This window comes from Podarcis vaucheri (assembly GCF_965113315.1).
Source record: "Podarcis vaucheri genome assembly, chromosome: 4".
In the NCBI taxonomy this organism is placed as follows: Eukaryota; Metazoa; Chordata; class Lepidosauria; order Squamata; family Lacertidae; genus Podarcis; species Podarcis vaucheri.
Genome location: NC_138762.1, coordinates 24,005,907 through 24,028,950, shown reverse-complemented (window position 1 = coordinate 24,028,950; position 23,044 = coordinate 24,005,907). Strand labels below are relative to the sequence as shown.

General features: G+C 43.7%; 1 protein-coding gene across 6 annotated transcripts in view; it reads right to left on the bottom strand.

Moving 5' to 3' along the window:
• The window catches only part of ELMOD1 (ELMO domain containing 1), a 48,990-nt gene that overhangs the window by 15,348 nt on the left and 10,598 nt on the right, over positions 1 to 23,044 (bottom strand). For 4 of the 6 annotated variants that reach the window (XM_082219518.1, XM_082219523.1, XM_082219519.1 and 1 more), the window contains exons 2-6: positions 15,741 to 15,844; positions 5,301 to 5,446; positions 4,860 to 4,888; positions 3,324 to 3,421; positions 1,599 to 1,728 (exon numbers count right to left, since the gene is read on the bottom strand). In XM_082219518.1, the coding sequence (XP_082075644.1) occupies positions 1,599 to 1,728; positions 3,324 to 3,421; positions 4,860 to 4,888; positions 5,301 to 5,446; positions 15,741 to 15,757 (420 nt within the window). In that variant the 5' untranslated portion in view covers positions 15,758 to 15,844. Of the gene's footprint in view, positions 1 to 1,598; positions 1,729 to 3,323; positions 3,422 to 4,859; positions 4,889 to 5,300; positions 5,447 to 7,304; positions 7,438 to 15,740; positions 15,845 to 23,044 lie in introns of all 6 variants that reach the window. The other 2 variants (XM_082219521.1, XM_082219522.1) reach the window with 2 other exon arrangements.

Genomic DNA, 23,044 nt, shown 5'->3' with positions numbered 1-23,044 from the left:
GGCTTGAGAGATTTCCCCCCCTTAAGCCAATTTCACAAGGGCACAAACAAACAAGAAAATAAAAGTGACATATACAAGGAGAGCAGATTCAGGGCCCCTCAGCTTCACAGCCCTACCCCCAAGTAAAAATTCATACTGCCCTAAGAGATGCACAGCAAGAAATGAAGGGGTATTACCTTAGTAATACCCCTTAGTAATACCCCTTAGTAATACCCCTTAGTAATACCTTAGTAATATTTAGTATTAGTAATATTAGTAATATTTAAACCTTATTCTTTACTATTATTTTTTATTAGGGGCTGTGCCCCTGCTTGTGTTGCTTGTCACCTCCGTCTACCTACTACTGTCCCCCACTAACTGCCCCCCTTACCACCTCTGGCCAAACACTCTCTCCTGACAGGACACCAAAACCCCAATACTTTCCCCTCTCCTTTGGCCCACCGCTGTGGCTTTTCATTCCTGTCATTCCCTCATTCTGAGGAAAAGAAAGATTAACACCTTCATCCTCCAACACTCCTCTTCCCTATGGCTGTTTTAAAAGTAAACAGTGTCAGAAAACCTGATTGCAGGTCTCAAACAGACTGCATCATTTTACCCAAACATCCCTCCCCTATAGGAGATGTAGGGAACCTGGGACAAGGGAACCAAATCCGGCCCTCTGAAGTCTGTCTCCAGACCACATCCTCATTGGCCCTGCTTCACATTTATGAAACACCTGCCTTGGGTGAGGTGCATCTGTGTCATGGACTGGTTGGATGCAGAGGAGGGGGGAGGAGGCAACAACCGGGGAACCCAAGGGAAGAAGGCTCAGGGCCAGGGCATTGGTGGTGGTGTGATGGTAAGTGGTCAGAAGCTGAAGAGGTAACAGGGCTTAGTGAGTGGGGGGAGTCTGTGGCAAAGAGAAGAATCAGAATCAGAAGCAGGAGAGAGGTAAACACAGAAATGAGCCGATATTCTGAACAGGAGAATCTTTATTCTGAGTTAGCTACTCCAGAACATTTTTGTCTCAGAATCTACCCAAGGGCATATGTCCCCTGGCAGATTAATTCAGAGGGAATGTGGCCCTCGACAAAAGAAAAGGTTACCCACGCTTAGGTAAAGGGACCCCTGACCATTAGGTCTAGTTGTGGCCGACTCTGGGGTTGCGGCGCTCATCTCGCTTTATTGGCTGAGGGAGCCGGCATACAGCTTCCAGGTCATGTGGCCAGCATGACTAAGCCGCTTCTGGCAAACCAGAGCAGCGCACGGAAACACTGTTTACCCTCCCACCGGAGAGGTACCTATTTATCTACTTGCACGTTGACGTGCTTTCGAACTGCTAGGTGGGCAGGAGCAGGGACCGAGCAACAGGAGCTCACCCCGTCACGGGATTCGAACCGCCGACCTTCTGATTGGCAAGTCCTAGGCTCTGTGGTTTAACCCACAGCGCATCCGCGTCCCTCTATGCTTAGCCTAGATCATGCTAATAAATAAATTGGAGGTAACAAGATGTTCTCAGTACAGACAATTGTGCGGTCAAGCCTTTTGCGGAGACTGGTTTCAGTTAACAGTCTCTCGGAATGTAAAGAGCTCTTTGGAAGTGCACCTCCACGGCTTACCTTCAGAAGCATTTCTTCATGCTGGGGATCCTCAGAATCATAGGGCTCTCTACGCAGCTTTTCCACCTCTGCAATCAAATTCCTGTACCCTACAATCTGTAGGAGGCAGGCCTGCAGAGAGACACCTAGCCTAGAGTGAAAAGATGACAAATGGTAAGAACACTACGCTCAGTAATTTAGCTTTGCATGATTGACATTACCTCAGCGTGGAGCTACACTTTTATCCTTTCCGCCATTCATGAATGTGAAAAGGCATGCTCACTGAGGCAACGGAACAGCAACTCTGAACCTATGTTGCGCTGCCTGCACTGATAGCCGAGAAGCTTTGCCACAGGTGATGCCCAGGGCAGGGAGAAAAGCGAAAGAGACTAATGACATTGCTTCCCCCAAGGTCACATCATTTTCAAAGCTCCCTTTGACAACTATGCTCTTTGCTGCTCTCCCATAATCCTTCACTTCCAGCAGACCTGATTTGCTCTCTGCCAAGTGGCAATGGAAAACCTGGTGTGGATTTTTGTGTGTGGAAGGGGGACATGCTGCCCCACATTTGTGGCTCAGGTCTACATGGGGGGGGACCCACACCATATGCTCTAGAAGCCTGGATCCTTAATTCTGGGGAAGATGAACAGTAATAGTTTAATGATGAGGAAAATGCTTCTGAGCATGTGCAGAGCACACTTTTCTTCACATAATCTAGGAGCCAGGCCTGGTATTGGAAACAGATACCAATCATCTTTATAATAAGTGAAGCCCTGAGTAGGGCACTATTTTGGGGTGGGTGGGTCTGGGTTGAGATTGTAAATGCAAAAAATACGCATGTTTACCATCCCTGTGCACATGAAGAAATGACACAGGCAACATAAAGATGGCCAGTGAGAACGTAGGCTGAAGGAGAACTTCACACACAACCTAGGAACAGGAGTAGTTCTGTATCAAGGTAAAAAGGTAAAGGACCCCTGGACGGTTAAGTCCAGTCAAAGCAACTATGGGGTTGCGGTGCTCATCTTGCTTTCAGGCCGAGGGGGTCGGTGTTTGTGCACAGCCAGTTTTCTGGGTCATGTGGCCAGCATGACTAAACCGCTACTGGCGCACAGAGGACCGTGATGAGTGCCAGAGTGCATGGAAATATCGTTTACCTTCCTGCCACAGCGGTACCTATTTATCTACTTGCACTGGCATGCTTTCAAACTGTTAGGTTGGCAGGAGCTGGGACAGAGCAACAGGAGCTCACCTGGTTGCGGGGATTCGAACCGCTGACTCTCTGATCAGCAAGCCCAAGAACCTCAGTGGTTTAGACCACAGCATCACATCATGGATATATGCTGGAAACTTGGGATGATGTGGGTCAGGTAACTAAAGCATGGTCAGAAATCTGGGTGTCGGTGTCTGTGTTTGGCCTGTGTGTATATACGTTTACATACTGGCTCATTTCCACCTTTTACAAGCCATGGTTCAAGAAGCTGCAACATCTTGATTAATAATGTGGTTGTTACAGGTGGTGCTTTGCCTCCAGATCTAGCTGTACCATAGACATGAAAGGGCTGAACAGGCAGAAAATGAAACCAGACCAAGTCACCTGTGATCATCAGCGGGCACAACTAAAGGATCAAAGCAGGCAATACTGTGAACTTATGTGGGAAGAGAGACCCCCAAAGAGATGAAGCACACAATCATTTAAGCACACAAAATAACTTTTGCCATCCCACTCCATTCACACGAACTTACTGTGGGTTTACATCTGGATTAATCCTCTTCAGTTCCATGATGGCATCTATAGTTTTTTCAATAGCATCTGGATGAACACTAACTGAATTCTGGAGCAACTGGAAAAAAATGTTTTTTAACGCACATTGGTCACTGCCACAGGAAGTGAAGCACTACAGGAACAACAGAATGCAACTTTGTGAGAAGTATCACAGCCAATGTGGTGCCCTCCAGCAGTGGTGACGCCACAGATCTAGGCTTCTTTTTATGCATGCGCCATACTGAACATGGTCAACTGTATCAATATGTACACCTCATCCCTCCACCACCAAGTCTACTTTTCCGCAAACTGCATTGAGGTTTGTTTGTTTGTGCAATTGAGGGGTGTATAAATCTCATGAAATAAATCAAGTTAACAAGTAAATTGGCACCAGCTCAATCAGTGCCTTGGACAAGTCACGGTTCCTCTGTCTTTCCTTCCATCAGCTAAATGTGGTAAGTAGAGAGTTGTAGAGGAAAGTCAATCTTTCCATTTCTGTTTCCTTCCAATTCTTATTTCTGCAGTCTTAAGTAGGTTTACTCGTGTTTGTAAATTTTTTACAAAATGAAAGTCTGTTTGGAAATTGGCATGCAATACTGCGTACATCTCTCTCCCAATACAAGAACCATTGCATTCCCACAATTTTCCCATGAAAGAATGCATTTTTGTACAATGCTTTAACTACTCAAAGCATTTTTGGGCCTGCACTGCAAATTTGGAGAAGTATGAGTTTTGAAGGACAGTTGTGTTTGATTCAAATATTGGTTAGGGAAACACAAATTTTATATGTCTGCCTTAAAATACGAAAGATACAAAATTGTCTCCTGGCCTGAGCAGTGTCCTAACTCAAAAGGGTGTTGGGAAGAAAAATGTGGAAAGTTGCAAAATGCCTGGCACCTTAGAAACTGAGGTACAAAGCTTAGCAATATTCCTTGATGGTCTTGAAATCTGCGTAGATTATTCTGTATGATATCTCGCTAACATATGCTTGGATAAAGACTGACTAATGTTCTCCTGAATTTTATACCACTTTTAAGCGTACAAAACATTCTGCCAATTACTCGCTCAATTACGCTCACAGACAGTGCTTTGAATAGGGCTTAGCAAGACCCAACAATCAGTTGGCGGTTGAGTGTTGCTTAGTCGCTTTCAGAGTGCAGTGCATGATAAGAGTTCTTAAAGGGGCTTCTCAAGACCTGACAACCAGCTGACTTTGGGTCTTGTTGAGCACTCTGCAGCCCACATGAAAGCCAAGCAGGTTGGCAGAGGAGGGAACAATACAAATATCAGCTCCTCCTCCCACAGCCTGCTTACTTGCCTAGATGGAATTCAATGCACTCGCCTGCAAGGTACTCCTAGTTGCCTCTGGCAACCAGGCAAGTAGTTAAATGCAAGGCTGCATGAATGGCCTAATGTGGCCTTGTATGTTGGCAAGGAGGTTTTCTTGCTTGTAAGCCTGTGTAAGCTGCTAATACAATCGCCCAAACATGGAGACTAAAACACAAACATTTACTTACCTTGTTTTTTGAACTTCTCAGTGACGATTCTGTCAAGAAAACATTTTTAAAACTTTAACTTCTATTAGACTTTTTGCATCTTCAACAACACAGCCAACAATGAAAATACTATCACAAACCTTTGTAATTCTCTCCTTCCCAACTTTCCTCTTTTCTTATGCAGTTATAAAAATGTGTAGCCAAATCCCCACAAACAGTGAAGAAGCTTCTCATACTGATACCAACGAAAAGGCAAGCTATATTGGTTCAGTAACGTAAAATGCGTTTGCGATTGACTGGGTATGTTGACATTCTGCTCGAGGTTACAGTTTAAAATGCAAGTTGAGACCTAAGCTAATTTTAAAGCTATATACTGCAGTGTAATCTCTCTCTCTCAAACACACAGCAATTACGGCACAGAACAACATTAACTACCAGAGCAATGGTTTCAAAACCACTTACCGATTTTCATAGTTCTGCCAGCGCCAGGCTTTGTGCTGTAGCAGATCCTTTGCAACTCGCAGCGTCCCGTCAGTTTCCTCGCCACGAATTTCAGGCAGCGCCATAAGCATTTGCAATAGAAGTACAGGCAAACCTGGACAAGCATTCTGTCAAAAGAATCCTTAGAGTGAGAACTCAAGGAAAGCTCCTGAGGTGAAGCAAAGCCCCCCTGAAAGAGTTCCATTATTCAAAGTTATCTTTAAGAAGATTTCTAACACACACCATACTACTGGGGCCTACTGTCAGGAGTAAGAATGTTCAAAAACAAAATAATTAAGGTTCCGTTTAGTAAATGAGAGCCTGCCAGCCATTCTCGGACAAAAGGCATGCTGCTGCAGTTGTACATCTAGGGTGATTCACACCCCACTGCTATAAGAAATTGGGGTGGGGGCAGGAGGAGGAACTAGTTTATAGTTAGAAAATGGTTCAATGGGCCGATTTGAAATTTGGCACTGCCTGAGAGGTAAGTTTGAGGGTGATCAATCCTGAACTTACGGTCGAAAGGATAAGAAATGACTTATTCTAAACAACCGTTTGATGAGAGACTTCTGCAGATGGACAGGAAGTGTGTTTTTGGGGTGGCTTTTGCCGGAAACATTTCTCCATTTGTACGGTGTGTTTGCAGAAATGGGTTGTTGTGACATGTCAACAGGAACACCTGGAACGTGCTTTCCTCTAACAAAGCGTAAACGTTTCGCAGCTTTTATTAAAAAGCCGTTGCCGAGGCTAATGATAGTCAGCGGGATTTCATAAAAGCGTGGCCCGCACATGCTCAGTATAAACCTGTTCTGAGAGAAGGTTAAGTGGAGGGAGTGGAATGTTGAGAAATGAGAATGGATGATGAGAGACAGAGTGCGCTGGAAAACGGCAAGAATGTGTGAGGTTCTGAAAAGGACTAGTCTATGTGAAAAGGGCTGAAGGGCAGGAATGCTAAGTTGGTTTGGATGCAAGTTCATTAGAGCTTCTAATCAAGAGCTTCAGTCCGTAGGGTCTGGAATGAATTTTGGCCTCTTAGGTGGGCAGAAGAAAATGGTGCCCCTCAGGGAATGTCAAGGACCTTGTCCAAACTGCACACTTGATGTAGTTTCAGCTGAAGCCAAGAGAGCCACCAAACAGGAACTGTTCTTAAACCAACAAGTAACAGCATAGTAGACAATACACACAACCACCCTATGTCGATTCTATTCCCGATGGCCTACAACTTGGCTGACACAGCACCCAGTCCTGCCTGCAGATGGTGGTGTGTCATAGATACCAGCACAATGAAGATTGCATTAATCAGAGGTACACTGGACACCTGGTCCAGGGCTGGGTAACCTCTGGCCTGCAGTCCATATATGGCCAGTCAAGACTTCCCATTTGGCACCAGGCATGGGGCAGGTAGAGATGTGGCTGCTTCTCCTGTAGATAGCAGGACTGAACCACCGGCACATGAGCTGATGTGTGAGTTCAATCCTGCTTGGTTCAGTTGCCTGACAGAGTTCCTCGTATGGAACTCTCTCATGCACCCAAACCCTAAAAGGAGCAGGTCTGAACCGCTGCTTTGTTGCTTTGAACTGAGCCATGGGTTTGGTGTAGCATATTCAAACTCAGGTTCATGGTCTGTCTTGCTTCACACAAACCACGAGCTGTAGCCAAAGTCTGTTCTGTGGCTTAACACTCATAGTTTGTCAAGAGGAGATAAACCACGGGCCCAGGTTCAGATAATATGCTAAGCCAACCCATGGCAGAGCAGAAGTGGAGAAGAAGAAGAGCGGCCCAGATGACATCTCTGGGAGCCTGCATTGTCCGATCAGCTTATCTTAAGTACCAACATCAGTCAAAGTGGAGCCAGTAAGATATATGACATTGTTTCTGCAGCACAAAAAAAGCTATTACAGAACACAGCTCACAGTGGATACTACTTAGAAAGCACTATATTATAGCCAGATATCTAAAGTAAGATAATATTCATTTGGTGGGTACCTTTAAATGACACACTACTCGTCCATCTTAAACTTATGACATTGGAGATCTTCTTTAGGAACAAGAATGGAGAGTTAAAAGTATGGAATCTTTTGTTTTGTTTTACAAAAAATAATTCTTGCTTGTAGAAATCCTGCAATGAAAGCACACTATTCATGAAATGGATTACACTTTAAGATGAGCTGACTTTCCTAATTCCACTAAGATCACAAATTAATGCCTTTTTTTATAGAAAAGAAAAGAAGAAGCAGCGTTTTAACATGGCACGGCGTTTTTCAGAAAGAGGACTTAATATTTTTAAGAAATTAGAAAGTGGGTCAGCCCTTGACCCAGCACTTTCCCTCTTCAGCACAAACTCAGCTTGGCTGCAGGAGTTGCTGGAAGGAGGTGTACAAGACGCCATCCAACCATCTTAGGGACTCCACTTAAGGATCATTTCTGCAGGGCTTCATCATTAGCCTTTTCTTCTCCATAAGTTATCCCACAAAGCAGCGGAGGTTTAGGATCAGAGTTTTCCTTCTCCTAGATGGGCTACTTTCCCAGGTTGATGTGCCTCATCTGCCACTCAGTTCCCTCTAAAGCATTTGCACAAACCACCTTCTTGACCATTGGACCCACTATTGATCTTAATCTGTCAGAGCCTGTTTTTGCATGCAGGGGAAGTCCTTAACTCACATTTGAGACCCATTGGCTACCCTCACTAGGTTTGGCCAGCCAGTTGAAACCGTTCCTGGGGTGTGGCTGCTGTCACATGCTGACAGCTTCTAGGACAGGCATAGGCAAACTCCAGCCCTCCAGATATTTGGGACTACAATTCCCATCATCCCTGACCACTGGGCCTGTTAGCTAGGGATGATGGGAACTGTAGTCCCAAACATCTGGAGGACCGGAGTTTGCCTATGCCTGTTCTAGGAGCCACAGGTGAGAGCTGAGGGCAGGGTGGGGCCCAAGGGTGGACAAACAACCCCGGAAGGATGTGTCCGCTACCAGAGGTACTACCCCTCCGCTAACACTCCCGTACACCCCTTTCACACAAATCGGTAGTATAGCTTCTTCTTGCCCCAAGAGAGTGAGCCACTACTCCTCCAAGCGATGGCAGCTGTGTGAGCAAAGTCCACGGTTAGTTGGGTCCCTTGCTGCTGGCTCTCGCACAGATTTGGTTTGTCAAAATATAAAGGTGAAGGAATGGCTCACAACATATAATATGCCTTGACACAACTCTTTCATCCACCCAAAGACATTATGAGCACAGCTCTAGGAAAGCCAAGCTTTAGGCTTAAACAGGAAGCGACAGAGAAGGCAATCATTTTCGCTGCTAAGGACTGGTGTAATAAAGTTTGCTGAACCGCACACATTCATTATGACACTCCGATTAGCTTCATTTATGCTTCAGATAGGTTTTAGGTTATGTTATGCCTTTAATAGGTCATGCTATATTCTGGATTATGTTATGTTTTATAGATTATGTCTAAATAGGATGAGAGTTCGGAGATACGTGCAAATGTATATGTGAACCCGGTCTTGGGTGGGTGTTTGATTTTCGTTGTTGTGTATACTGTGTATATACGGACAATGACAATAAATTTATCTAATCTAATCTAATCTAATCTAATCTAATCTAATCTAATCTAATCTAATCTAGATAGAAAGCAGGAGCTTCCCTGCTTTCAGAAACCTCTTATAAATTTCAGAGTAAATGAATATGCAGATATGACCAGATCCAATGGCTTTTACAGGCTTCATATCAGATTGTCAGTGAAGGAGTCTGATAAAAACCTGCACTGGGTATTATGAAGAACGGGCTACCTTTCTCAGATGACCTCCTTCTGCATGTTTCTTTGTTTCCCTCAATATTGTACTAAGTAGTAGCCAGATTCTCAGATACAGAGATGAGTGATTTTTCTGTTTATCCATCTGTTTAGATATGGAAAGGCACTATGGCAACCGGAGTTCATAGCAGAGCAAAGTCGTTCAAAAACATTACATACTCTGCGGATCGTCCTCCTGATGCAGCTGCCTCAATGATTTATTTCTCTAGATGTGAGCAGACTACATATGAGAGCTGCTACATACGTCGAGAAATCAGCCGGGACCAAAAAAAACTGCTTGGCAATGTGCAACGCAGGTTTTCAGAAATGCCACAACCAACAGTCACAGCAGATTCTAAGAGAAGAAACCTGTTTTGGGCACTCTGAAATCATGTATGTTAACAAAAGCCACAGGATGACTAACAGAACAACCTGCACGCCAGGTCCATTCCCACAATCCTTCCGTCTAAGAAAAACACACACACTCAAATGAGCATATCTGAGTATGCCAGATTCATGTGTGAGGCTGTATATGTGGGTAGAAGGCAGGAATGCAAACCTGGACCCACCTGCGGACATACCTTTGTGAAAAGAAAGGCCCCATCAGCTGAGGTAAACATTACTAGAAAAAGAGGCTTGCTTGACTTTTCTCTTTATAGAGCAGAGGTGAGGAACTTCTGTCCCTCCAAATGTTGCTGAACTACAACTCCCATCATCCATGCCCATTGGCAATACTTGCTGGGGTTGGTGTGCGTTGTAGTTCAGCGACATCTGGAGGCTCAAAGACTTCCTTCCCATACCTGCTTTACCTGAACATCACTGACTGGCTTGTCTCTCAGCCTCTCTCACTTTCCTACTTTATTGGCCTTGGGCCCAGTATACTTGAAGGAGCCTCTCCACCCCCACTATTCTGCCCGGACACTGAGGTTACAGGGAACCAAGGAGAGGGCCTTCTCAGTACAGTGGTACCTCAGGTTACATACACTTCAGGTTACAGACGCTTCAGGTTACAGACTCTGCTAACCCAGAAATAGTGCTTCAAGTTAAGAACTTTGCTTCAGGATGAAAACAGAAATCGTGCTCTGGCGGTGTGGCAGCAGCAGGAGGACCCATTAGCTAAAGTGGTGCTTCAGGTTAAGAACAGTTTCAGGTTAAGAACGGACCTCCGGAACAAATTAAGTACTTGACCCGAGGTACCACTGTAGTGGCGCCCGCCCTCCCATCAGATGTCAAGGAAATAAACAACTATCTGACTTTTAGAAGACATCTGAAGGCAGCCCTGTTTAGGGAAGTCTTTAAAGTTTCATCTTTTATTGTGTTTTTAATATCCTGTTGGAAGCCACCCAGAGTGGCTGGGGCCAGATGGGCGGGGTATAGGTAATAATAATAATAATAATAATAATAATAATAATAATAATAAATCATCAACATCATCTCTACCTCTTTATCTGCATTTCCTTACCTCATGTTTCCTATCTTAGTGTCCTAAGACAAGGAGGAGGATAAAAATGTGTTTGGCACACAAAATTGAAGGTGGCTGCCTTATTTCCACCACAGAGCAAGACTCCATGATGCTATAGCAGAGGAGGGAAGAAAAGGGATGGTGAAGCTTCACGCTCTGCTGAGAAGCCAGACTCCTCCTTCCATCAACTGGTCACAGCCATTCCACCAGATTGGAGGAAGAGATCCATACCACCAAGAGACCAGCAATTTTTGGCATCCCCTCTCCTCAAATTGCTTCCACCTCAAGCTGGCCATTGGAAGAACTTGTAACTAAGAGCTGCTTCATAGTTCTACTTGTCCCGGGTGCTCTAGTTTTCCCTTGCTCCTTTCCCATGGAAAACCCGCTCTTTAGTTGTAAACCAGAGCAAATGTCAATCTGGGGAAAACCCAAATGGCTGTTTGCTCTGACTCAGCTCTGAAGAGTGGAGACAAAGTGTGGAAAAGCCCTAAGACTTGGCTTATTCTTATCTTTCCTCCCAATCCATTTTACTTTTGCGTTGTAAGCCTATGGGCACAGACTGCCTTAAAAAAAAAGTGATCTGTAAGTTACGCTGGGAGCCTTTTTTTAGCTGAGCAGCAAAGAAGGAAATGTTGAAATGAATAATGAATAAAAGAAGCCTCCAGAGTCCCTCTTGCAGGCTGTAGTAAAATACAACAGAGGGAGGGGAATGGAGATAGCAGAAACTAGTCAAGCCTAGATCTTTCCAAGAGCAAGGAAAATAAAGTCTTAAAAAAGCAGCAAAACACACACCAAATAGTGGTTGTGTAACTAGTACTGCATGATCAGCCATATGGATTTCTGGGTCATCACTCGTTCAGAACAGATTTATTGGAAGGAAGCTATACCTGAATATACAGTGGTACCTCGGAAGTCGAAAAGAATCCATTCCGGAAGTCTGCTCGACTTCCGAAACATTCGGAAACCAACGCACGGCTTTCGATTGGCTGCAGGAAACTCCTGCAGCCAGTCAGAAGCCCCGTTGGACATTTGGGTTCCAAATAATGTTCGCAAACTGGAGCACTCACTTCCGGGTTTGCAAAACGTTCAACTCGCAAGGTGTTCAGCATCCAAGGTACGACTGTAGTCATAATAAGTTCTTCTTTCTCTCTCACACACAGTTGGTGGGGATGGAGTAGAGCCAGCACATAACTCAGTTGGCCTAAAAGCGTGTACTGATTTCCCATAGGCTACTTGGCCAGCTTCACAGTTCTTGGATTAATTTGCAAGGCCATCAACAACTTGGTTCAGGACACCTTAATCCACATATCCCCACATGATCATGGAGGTCTTCAGGGGAGTCAGGGGTCCCCTGTGGCTTGGTGCCTGGTTCATATCCACCAGGAGCAGTGTGTTCAGTATTGTGGGCCTAATCCTATGGAACTCCCTCCGGGCTGAAATCAGAATAGCTCCCTCTCTGCTGAACTTCCAGTGCCTGGTGAAGTCATTAAAAATAAATAAATCAGCAGCCCTTTTAATTAAGTTTTCTGATCCCGTAGTTATTTTTAACTGTTTTCACTTTCCACTGTTTTTATCTTTATTGCATCTTCTTAACCTCACTCTGCACTGTTTAGAGACTTGAGATGCTAAACAGTATATAAACTGTTTAACTAAACAAACAAGGCACAGATACATACACAGAGTGAGAACTATAAATTACCTCAGTCTGTTCTTTTAAAAAATGTCGCTGATAAAATCCTGTTCTGTCATACTTGCGGGCTCCAAACATCCCACTGCAGCACACAATGTTTCCAAGAGTTGCCCCCATAGCACAAATGCTGTTACACACAATATTTTATGTTCCTTTTTAAAAAAGTTACCAATTATGGGTTTTATTTATGGCTTTTAGTTGTAATCCTCTCTGAATGCTTCTGGACCAAAAAGTAGGGCAAATATACTTTTTGCATATACATAAACAGTCAGGCAACAACCACAAACAATTTTGACTGAAGTCAGTGCAACTCACCTTTCCCATTACCTGTGTGAAGGATTTTAACCCCATTTAAATGCAATCTGCTTGTTTATGTATTATCACTCATTAACCACACAACATGTGCTGATTGGTTTACCAGTTACCGGGATGTCAGTGCTATCAACATTTTATCAACGACTTTTCATGTCATAACCATCACCACCTTTGCTTTTCTGCATCCCTTTTCCTACTAACCTCACAGTTTACAATGTCATCTCCCTGCCTCTCAAACCAAGAAACTGCAACTCAGTTGCAACCTCATGCATCTGCTGAAGTGGACTGTAATCCATGGAAGCTTGTGCCAAAATCAATTTGTGTGTCTTTAATGTGCCAAATGACCCTTTGATGTTTTTATACTTTGGTCTACCCAAGTAAAGAGGTCACCTCCACACTTGGAAACTCACAAAGCTACAACCCCCAGCATCCTTAACCAACTACGGTTCCTAGGATTCTTTGGGGGAAACGATGTACTTTAAATGTAGGGTGTGGGTGAGACTGTAATCAAGAACATGTGCAGTCATACCCTCTTCTCATCATGCAAATGGAGCTGGCTAGGCCTGGAGCCGGGTTTCTCCCCTCCAGTTCCTGCAGCCAGCGAGGCCTGGCCTAATAATAATGATAATAATAATAATAAATTATTACTTATACCCCACCCACCTGGCTCCCAACAGAATATTAAAAGCATGATAAAACATCAAACATTAAAAACTTTCCTAAAAAGGGCTGCCTTCAGATATCTTCTAAAAGCCAGATAGTTGTTTATTTCCTTGACATCTAATGGGAGGGCGTTCCACAGGGTAGGCGCCACTACCAAGAAGGCCCTCAGCCTGATTCCCTGTAACCTTACTTCTCGCAGTGAGGGAACTGCCAGAAGGCCCTTGGACCTGGACTTCGGCGTCTGGGTTGAACGATGGGGGTGGAAACGCTCCTTTAGGTAATAAGACTACGGTATAGTGTAAACAAAACTTTTATATGCACTGGGAAACAAACAAACAAGAAGCGGGACTTGCTGTATTGTGATATTCATTTGACTGAGATGGTCTGGTGCCGAACCAGCAATATCTCCTATGTATGCCTGCGTAACAGTTTATAACTCAGGCAGATGAACAGCCAAGCAGCACCATGGAGAGTGCCTGGGAGACTGGTCCATAGAGATCTACAAGCTGCTACATGCCGTACTGAGATTTAGCTTAGGAACTCCTCAGATCTTTCTATACGGCTCGAAATCAACTGCTTACTGTTTCAAATTAGCTCCTAAAAATACTGGTAACTAAAAAACCCCGCCATTACCCTGGTCAAAGACAAAAACTGTGCACAAGGTGTTATCAAACAAACATTCAAAAATTATATAAGAACTGCTAGAGCGTGATCAGACGCCTGCTTAGGAAGAACAAAGGAGGCTGTCTCACGCAGAATCAGACCACTGATCCATGTACATCAGGATTATTTACACCAGCAAAGTGGGCAACTCTCTCAGTCTGCTATTAACGTAGGCGCTTAATTCTTGCAGAACAAAGCTTATGAAGGGTACCATCTGGAGGAGGTCCACAAATGATGACTTGGCTTACCCGCCAGCCATTATCTGTGGTTGCCACCGCCAGCTGCAAGTGCCAAGAGACTTGGGACTGGGAGAGAGGAAGATCTGCTCTCATCCCTATTGCAGCTTGGAGAAGATAAGCAATGACTAGCGTCTCCTGCTATTTCTTTTCTTCAAGGAGTGGTGCAAAGCAGGTCTTACCCTGTGTACTTCTCAGTACCTTGCTTGCAAGGTGGCCAGGGAGACCTGCTTCCGGACAGCTGGGTGAATGGACACCTGTCAACATGTTTCCATCAAACATCCAGAGAAACCTTCCTTTTAGAGTTTTTCTGTTTTCTGTAGTGCTTTTAAAGGAATGGGCAGAAATATGCCCCCAATTGCCTTTTAAATGTGTGAAAGTTCAGTGCCATTATTTTCCCAGCTGCTGCATCAACACCATTTTCAAAACCTGGTTGGGGCTTCCTTCTAGAGCTAGCCACAGGCAATCAGTGATAATCTAATTTATTAATTTATAAAATGGTTTATAGATCTTTTTATGTTTTTATTTAAAGATTTTTCATGAGCAACAGAAGTACTTTCAGCATGTCTGTTTTCAAATCGTAGAGTACGTCATACTGTTCAGGTTCATACATTTTAATTTAATAAAAAAATCTCTAAGAGGTTTATACGAAAACAACAATGCAACAGCATTCAAGAAAGTTTCCTAAAAAAATAGATAAAAACAAAACACAAATGCAAAAAAACCCACAACCCACCTCAGAGCAGTACGAAACAAAACAAAAATTAAAAATTAAGAGTCAAGAGTTCAGGGAAGCTTGGATAAGCACACAAATTTTAAAGAGGCATATAGAAGTCATTATTCTCTTCAACTCACAAATTACCCAAGGGAGGCCATTTCAGATGGTGGGTGCTATAACCAAGAAGGCCTGTTTTTGCATTGTCAGCAAGTGACAATCTGCTGGCCATGGAATAACCAGTAGACACCCATCCCTCAGAAGCTCTTAAAGACCATCTTGCTCTGTAACGAGGGAGGTGGTCGTTATGATGTGATGTTGCATAGCCAATTGAATTTGGCTACATGATGGTATCACCAATGGTAAACAAAACCAGTTTAGAATGAGAGCAATTCTTCCTGGGCTGTTCACATCCATCCTGTCTGTCATGAATCACAAACTGCATGAGATGATGTCTCCAAGGTCAAACAAAAAACTATCCAGGGCAATGTTTTTTCAACGGCTGCACATTTTCATCCCAATTAGCAACAGTCCCTAAAACACATACACACATACACAAAATGACACCCTCTCCATTTGACACGTAAATTTAGCACTTCAGAGACTTGTGGCTTCTGTTCTGAGTTTTCATGCTCCCAGTCCTTAAGGCTGCCAATCAGGTTTGAAAGGCTGAACAACCAATGCCTACTGAGGGCAGTTAATGAAGGTGCTAGGCAGGACATCCGGTGAAATTGGTGTGTCAGTACCCTGCACAGACAATGAGACCATTTATACTTTCAACCGATCACAAGATGGGAGCTATTCTCGGCACAGAAATATTACCTTGGCTCTATAATAGACAGAGTAAGATAATTACTATGCAAGCAAAAATATAGGAGTGTTACCTCAGAAAGTGCTTCATTTTGGTGTTTTTGTTCTTCACTTCTTTCACTTTCGGGAACTATCCTCAGCTGATCAGAAGCAATGTTTTCTCCAGAAGTTAAATATGCTGCAAAAGAAAGTTGAACACATTTGGTGAAAGAGAAGTAAACAGGGCGCAAGTATAGTTATAGAAGTAAATAGGGCGCAAGTAAAAGAACTGGCAGATGTGATCTCAGAACCACTGGCAGTCATCTTTGAGAATTCCTGGAGAACAGGCAAAGTCCTGGCAGACTGGAGGAGGGCAAATGTTGTCCCTATTTTCAAAAAGGGGGAAAGAGAGAACCCAAATAATTATCTCCCAGTCAGTCTGACTTCAATACCAGGGAAGATTCTGGAGCAGATCATTAAGCAAGCAGTCTGTGAGCACCTAGAAAGGAATGCTGTGATCACCAATAGTCAGCATGGATTTCTGAAAAATAAGTCATGCCAGACTAACCTGATCTCGTTTTTTGACAGAATTACAAGCCTGGTAGATGAAGGGAACGCAGTGGATGTAGCCTACCTTGATTTCAGCAAGGCATTTGACAAGGTGCCCCATGATATTCTTGTAAAGAAGCTGGTAAAATGCGGTCTTGACTATGCTACCACTCAGTGGATTTGTAACTGGCTGACTGACCGAACCCAAAGGGTGCTCCTAAATGGTTCCTCTTCATCCTGGAGAAGAGTGACTAGTGGGGTGCCACAGGGTTCTGTCTTGGGCCCGGTCTTATTCAACATCTTTATCAACGACTTGGATGATGGACTCAAGGGCATCCTGATCAAATTTGCAGATGACACCAAACTGGAAGGGGTGGCTAACACCCCAGAGGACAGGATCACACTTCAAAACGACCTTGACAGATTAGAGAACTGGGCCAAAACAAACAAGATGAACTTTATCAGGGAGTAATGTAATGTATTGCACTTGGGCAAAAAAAATGAGAGGCACAAATACAAGATGGGTGACACCTGGCTTGAGAGCAGTACATGTGAAAAGGATCTAGGAGTCTTGGTTGACCACAAACTTGACATGAGCCAACAGTGTGACGCGGCAGCTAAAAAAGCCAATGCAATTCTGGGCTGCATCAATAGGAGTATAGCATCTAGATCTTGGGAAGTAATAGTGCCACTGTATTCTGCTCTGGTCAGACCTCACCTGGAGTACTGTGTCCAGTTCTGGGCACCACAATTCAAGAAGGACACTGACAAACTGGAACGTGTCCAGAGGAGGGCAACCAAAATGGTCAAAGACCTGGAAACGATGCCTTATGAGGAACGGCTAAGGGAGCTGGGCATGTTTAGCCTGGAGAAGAGGAGGTTAAGGGGTGATATGATAGCCATGTTCAAATATATAAAAGGATGTCACATAGAGGAGGGAGAAATGTTGTTTTCTGCTGCTCCAGAGAAGCGGACACGGAGCAATGGATCCAAACTACAAGAAAGAAGATTCCACCTAAACATTAGGAAGAACTTCCTGACAGTAAGAGCTGTTCGACAGTGGAATTTGCTGCCAAGGAGTGTGGTGGAGTCTCCTACTTTGGAGGTCTTTAAGCTGAGGCTTGACAACCATATGTCAGGAGTGCTCTGATGGTGTTTCCTGCTTGGCAGGGGGTTGGACTCGATGGCCCTTGTGGTCTATTCCAACTCTATGATTCTATTCTAGTTAGGTGGTCTTTACAAATGTCTTTAACGTGTGTGTGTGGTGGGATATAATCAAAGCCAAAAGATGCATCTAAGCACTCGAGGTCAGATTCAGCATTTGCAGAGTAGAATGGGTGACCCTCAACACATTCATGTTAAATGAATCCCTTTCTCGTTCAGGAGAAGGTAAAAACAAACTGTAAAATGGCTTTGTTTTCCTGAGTGTTACAGTTTAAATGAGAAAAAGTTGGCTAGTTCTTGTGACACTGCTACACAGATCCGATCCAAGCAAGCAAATATACACCTATTTTTAAAAGTTGTTTTTTTAAAAAATTACAATGGGTCAACTAAGCATTGAATTACATATTGCTTCAAATAAAATAAAATAAAGTACCGGTAAGTAGGCAGCCAGGTGAAAGGTGACAAAATGTTTGCTTGCTGCCGCCACTGAATTAACCTGCTGTTCGTTTTATCTATTTAAAGTTTATTGTGGGTGCTTCAGACAAACTCATTTACTGAGCATTCATCCTGATCTGTTTGTAAGGAGGTTAGACAATGGCCCCACCCGTACCCTACATTTAAAGCAGTATTTTACTAAACAGTCATGGCTTCCCTCAAAGAATCCTGGGAACTACAGTTTGTTAAGGGCGCTAATATTAGGAGATGCCTAGTCCCCTCACAGAGTTAAAATTCCCAGAGTTGTCAAGGAAGTGGGCTACTGCCAAACCAGCCTGGGAATTGTAGCTTTGTGAGGGGACTATCTTTGATAGCATGCATGTAACTAACGTCTGTAAATAATTCAGAGATACTTGAATAAAAGGTGCAACTTTTATCCAAAACTATACCATCATTATGAGGTTCTGATTTGAGATTATCTGGGTCCCTACTATGGAGTTCCTGAGGGCAGGACTTGTAGTGCACATCTTGTAAGTCAGAGAACTTCTGTTATAAGGAAGCCTGCTAATGAGGGAAAGGTGAATCTGTTCGTGTCGTGAAATAAATGACACTGAACAGCTTCACCATTTCCTCTCTGTAATGGAGCAAGGGTCTCCTTCAGGCTTTCTTGATGTTATAATTTTTGTTGCTATGCATTCCTTTTTCAAAGTCTCATTCTAACAGAATGTCTATGTAGCAAATATCAAAAGGGAGATCTATGAGCTGCATCCTATGCAAGGACTTCTGTGCTAGCGGGAAGGCGGGTGAATTTTAACGGTGCGCAACACAGGGATCCGAGGCAACGGCTATGCTAGCAGAAAACCGTTGCACAAGAGATTGTCCAATCTGTGGTGCAACGGAATTGCACCAGTTTATCCATTCTGCCACACGATGTGCTGCTGGTGCAAAACATTTCATCACAACAGAACAAAGTATACCGTTAAATGACTTGCGACTTAGCACTACTTTGGATGCAACCCAAAATGTGCGACTTACTTCCGGGTTAGCGCCACCGGCAATGGCAGATTTCCTCTGATCTGGAGGAATCCGCTCCGTGAAAATCAGGGTCTGGACCGCCACGGCGAGGCGGAGACCCATTAAAAACCACAGGCGGGAGAAGCCTGTGGACCTGGGATTCGGCTGGCACCTTTTGCACCTCCCCTACTCGCGGGGAAACCCGGCTACGGGGATCCGGAGCGACGTGGGGTGAGCGGCGTGGTGCTTCGAATCGATTGCTCTTTTCACGGAGTGAAGCCGCATTGCTGTTGTCGGAGAGCGCTGACTTTTTTCCTGTGGACAATTGGACTCTAAACAAGTACCCGTGAGTAGAACGAAAAATTGGATTATTAAACTTCGTAATTTGGCATCGGAGCGGGAAGGTCTAAACAGGAAGTCCGCCTTCCGCTTTTGTAAATAGTCTGAAGCAAAGACATCGCAAGCTAAAGTCTGGAAAGTTATCTGTAAAGGACTAAATTTGCATTGATTAAAACTACAAAAAACCCCTTGGAAGCAGGAGAAGAGGGGGGAAATCTTAAATTGTTCAAGCCTGCAGGAGAGGGAGTAAAGAAAGATAAATTTCTATCGTCTTGAACCTGGGAATGGGCTGTCAAAGATAGACGTTTTGGGAAAGTTCATTGACTGTGAATAATAACGTATGTTGACAGATAGTCAAATAAGAGGAACATATGGACTCCAATGCTTCCTTTTGCATTAAAAAGGAACAAAGATTTGAAAAACGAAAGCAATTTTGTTGCTGGATCTGCTTGTAAAAGGATGGATACAAATAGAAATTGTTTCCTCTAGAGGGAGCTTTTGAACTGTTGTTGGAGTGGACCTGGGGAACTCTACAGCTGTAGAGACCTGTGAGGATCGTGAGAAACAGAAATTGACCTTGGACAAGAATGTTGACACAGGAAGCATTAGTGTCTGCTTTGTGCAGGACAAGTGCTTTGTTGGAGCAGCTTCATGTGAAGATGGATTTGATGACCACTGCAATTGATAATTTCGGTCAAACAGTGAACACTGATATAGAACCTGCTCAAGAATTGACCCAGGAATCTGCCCTGACAGGGCAAGCCGAGGAGAAGACAAAGGAGGAGGTTGTTGTTGAACCTCAAGTAATACAAGTTGAAAGAGATGCGGCCTTGCAGGAACATAAGCTGTTGTTTCTGATGACTGAATCTGTCGGGACTGGAGATGGCAAGTTGGTCATATCCTCCTATGCAGGGATGTCCTGACTTTTGGGATTTGGTTTTGGGCCAGGAGGAGATTAGAGTGGTCGAGGCCCTCAACTTTGGAGGGACATTGAAGTATGCTTTTGAATATTTTTTTGGATTTCAGTGCTAACCATGGAGAACGGGCTGACTGGTCGAGAAGGGATAAAGACATTCTTAGGTTGTTCCTCCGAGATCTACTCCTCAGAGACAAAGGAAGGAAATTAAGTACAAGACCAGTAGAAGACAAAGTAAAGTGCAGGTACAATTATGAAGAAGATCTGCAGAAGGGACATGGAAGAGAGTTAAGAGCCTTGGACATAAGATCACCAGGTTGATGGACTAGATGGAATAGACAGAAAGGACTGACAGAACCCGAGACCAGGAAGAAGAGACGGTGGATGAAGATTGGCAGAAAGTTTAAAAATTCATTTAGAGAAATATTGCAAAATTAATGACTGTTAGGAAAATCTTGGAATGAAACTATTAGGCTTTAGTAGAAATATTATAAGGAGTTATGTATAAATAAGTTTTTAAGTTCTAAGGTTCTTTTTTATGGTAAGATAAGGCTAAAATAAATTAAGACAACTAAAGGACAGAATACAGTGAAAGATGGAAAGGATTTGCTGAGATAATCAAAAATTAGAATACAAAAAAAGGAGGTGTGAGGAGGTCGATGAAACAAGTTAATGAAGATAAGGATATGGGAATATTGGATTTTTTTAAAATTTATTCTTTTGCTCTTGTTTTTGATTTTAGTGTATTTTATGTTTTCTACTTTTTATTCTCTTATTATTGATTTGTATTGTTTAATCTCCTTTTTCTTGTTCTTTCCTTTTCTTTTTTTATGTAACTTTAAATTCCCAATAAATATCACTTTAAAAAACAAAAACAAAATGTGCGACTTACATGCAAAGACTATCCGAATAACATCCAGGTGAACATTGTCAGTGACTTTAGAGCAATAGGGGTTTTGCCTTCTTTGTTGCACCCCACAGTTGTGGAACTCCCTGCTGCTATTTGGAAGATGCTAGTAAAAGTTTTTACAGTGGTGCCCCGCAAGACGAATGCCTCGCAAGACGGAAAACTCGCTAGATGAAAGAGTTTTCCGTTTTGGAGGTGCTTCGTAAAACGAATTTCCTAAGGGCTTGCTTCGCAAGACGACAATGTCTTGCGAGTTCCTGCTGGGTTTTCCCCCTTCCCCCATTTTTTCTAAGCCGCTAAGCCGCTTATCAGCTGATCTGATCAGCAGATAAGCCGCTAAAAGCCGCTAATAGCGCTAATCCTTCAATGGGCTTGCTTCACAAGACGAAAAAACCGCTAGACGAAGAGAATCACAGAACGGATTCTTTTCGTCTTGCGAGGCACCACTGTATTCACGACTGCTTTCAGAGAGGGCGTGTACATATGTTACAGTGGCGTAGGCACTAAACCAAGTAACTGGAAATCCAAACAGAACTTCAAATCGATGCATTGCAAATCTTCGTTAGAAAAAAGAAGCGGGTAGACTTTCCTCCCAGACAGTTTTCATTTAGGGGAACAGAAAGTTTTTGTGCTGGGCTAAACCCCCAGATCCAATGGGGCTCCATTTCCTGACCTAACTCCAAAAGCACTTGTGATGGATTGATTTGGGGCTCTTCCAAAACTTTATGCAGCAGAATCAAGAAGTTCTGCCTCTCCCTAACTGTGAAGCAACTGGGAATAGCATGAATGTGGTTCCAACCAAATCCAGTAAAGTGGTACCTTGGGTTAAGTACTTAATTCATTCCGAAGGTCTGTTCTTAACCTGAAACTGTTCTTAACCTGAAGCACCACTTTAGCTAGTGGGGCCACCTGCTGATACCGCGCCTCTGGAGCACGATTTCTGTTCTCATCCTGAAGCAAAGTTCTTATCCCAAGGTACTATTTCTGGGTTAGTGGAATCTGTAACCTGAAGCGTATGTAAACTGAAGCGTATATAACCCGAGGTACCACTGTATTTTTATCACAGGCGGACATTTCATCATGCTACTGCAAAGGCGTTTTGGAGCCATCAGGAAAGTATTAAAATTTCAGTTTACCTGTTGGAGAGGGACGCTTGGGTTCACTGTTATGTGACCACATCATGGTATGACACTCAATCACTAAGGATTCTGCACATGAAAAGACTGTAAAAGGGCAGACATGCACCCATGTCTACTGACCCTCCTTCCCAACATTTTGAGCACACTTGGGATAAAAACATGGCCAATTGTACCATACAACCCAGAGAGGCAGTGAGGTTTTTGTTTTCATTTGAATGCAATCCTTTTATCCTGCCTACTGATCTCTCCCCTTTCTTCTTCTATCAGAAAGATCTGTGAATAAATTATAATGTCACCTGCTAAAAGGGAAAGCACTCTAAAGCAACTTTCCTGTTGGATATCATATGAGTGCTCGCTGCAAAACTACGCGAGCCCCAGCCGGCAAAAGCCTCTTTCATCAAGATTGCTTTTGACTGCCTGGTTCCTGCTGCTGTCCCTGAATTTAGCTGCAATTACTACTGACAGCAGTGGCACCTGCTTGAGGACAACGAGGAGGAGAAGAGAAAGAATGGCTAACAGCAAACTGATTTCATTAATGCCTTGGCAGGCAAGCTTGGCTTCTAACACTCCCTGAAGATGCCTTTGATGTTCCTTATGTTGTACCAAGACGGGAGGTGGGGAGAGGAGTAGAAAAGCAAAAAAGGAAAGGTAAAAACAAGAGGGAAAGCTGCCTGCCCCTCTTCCCTAATTTGACAGCGACCTTAAGTTGAAAACAACCATGTACATCAGTGCTCACTTTTTCTCTCTTGGGACATGCAGTCTAATTAACAGCTGCTTCCATAGATTTACTCAGCATCTGCAGACATTCCTGAATGAGCCAGCCATCCAATTCTTTAAGTGCCCGGAATGTGATTTGCAATTACTTGGCAGGGTGAAAGGTTAAATAGGTTTGGCCTTTGGTCTGAAGCAGCTTTCCCCAACTGCATGGCCAATTGT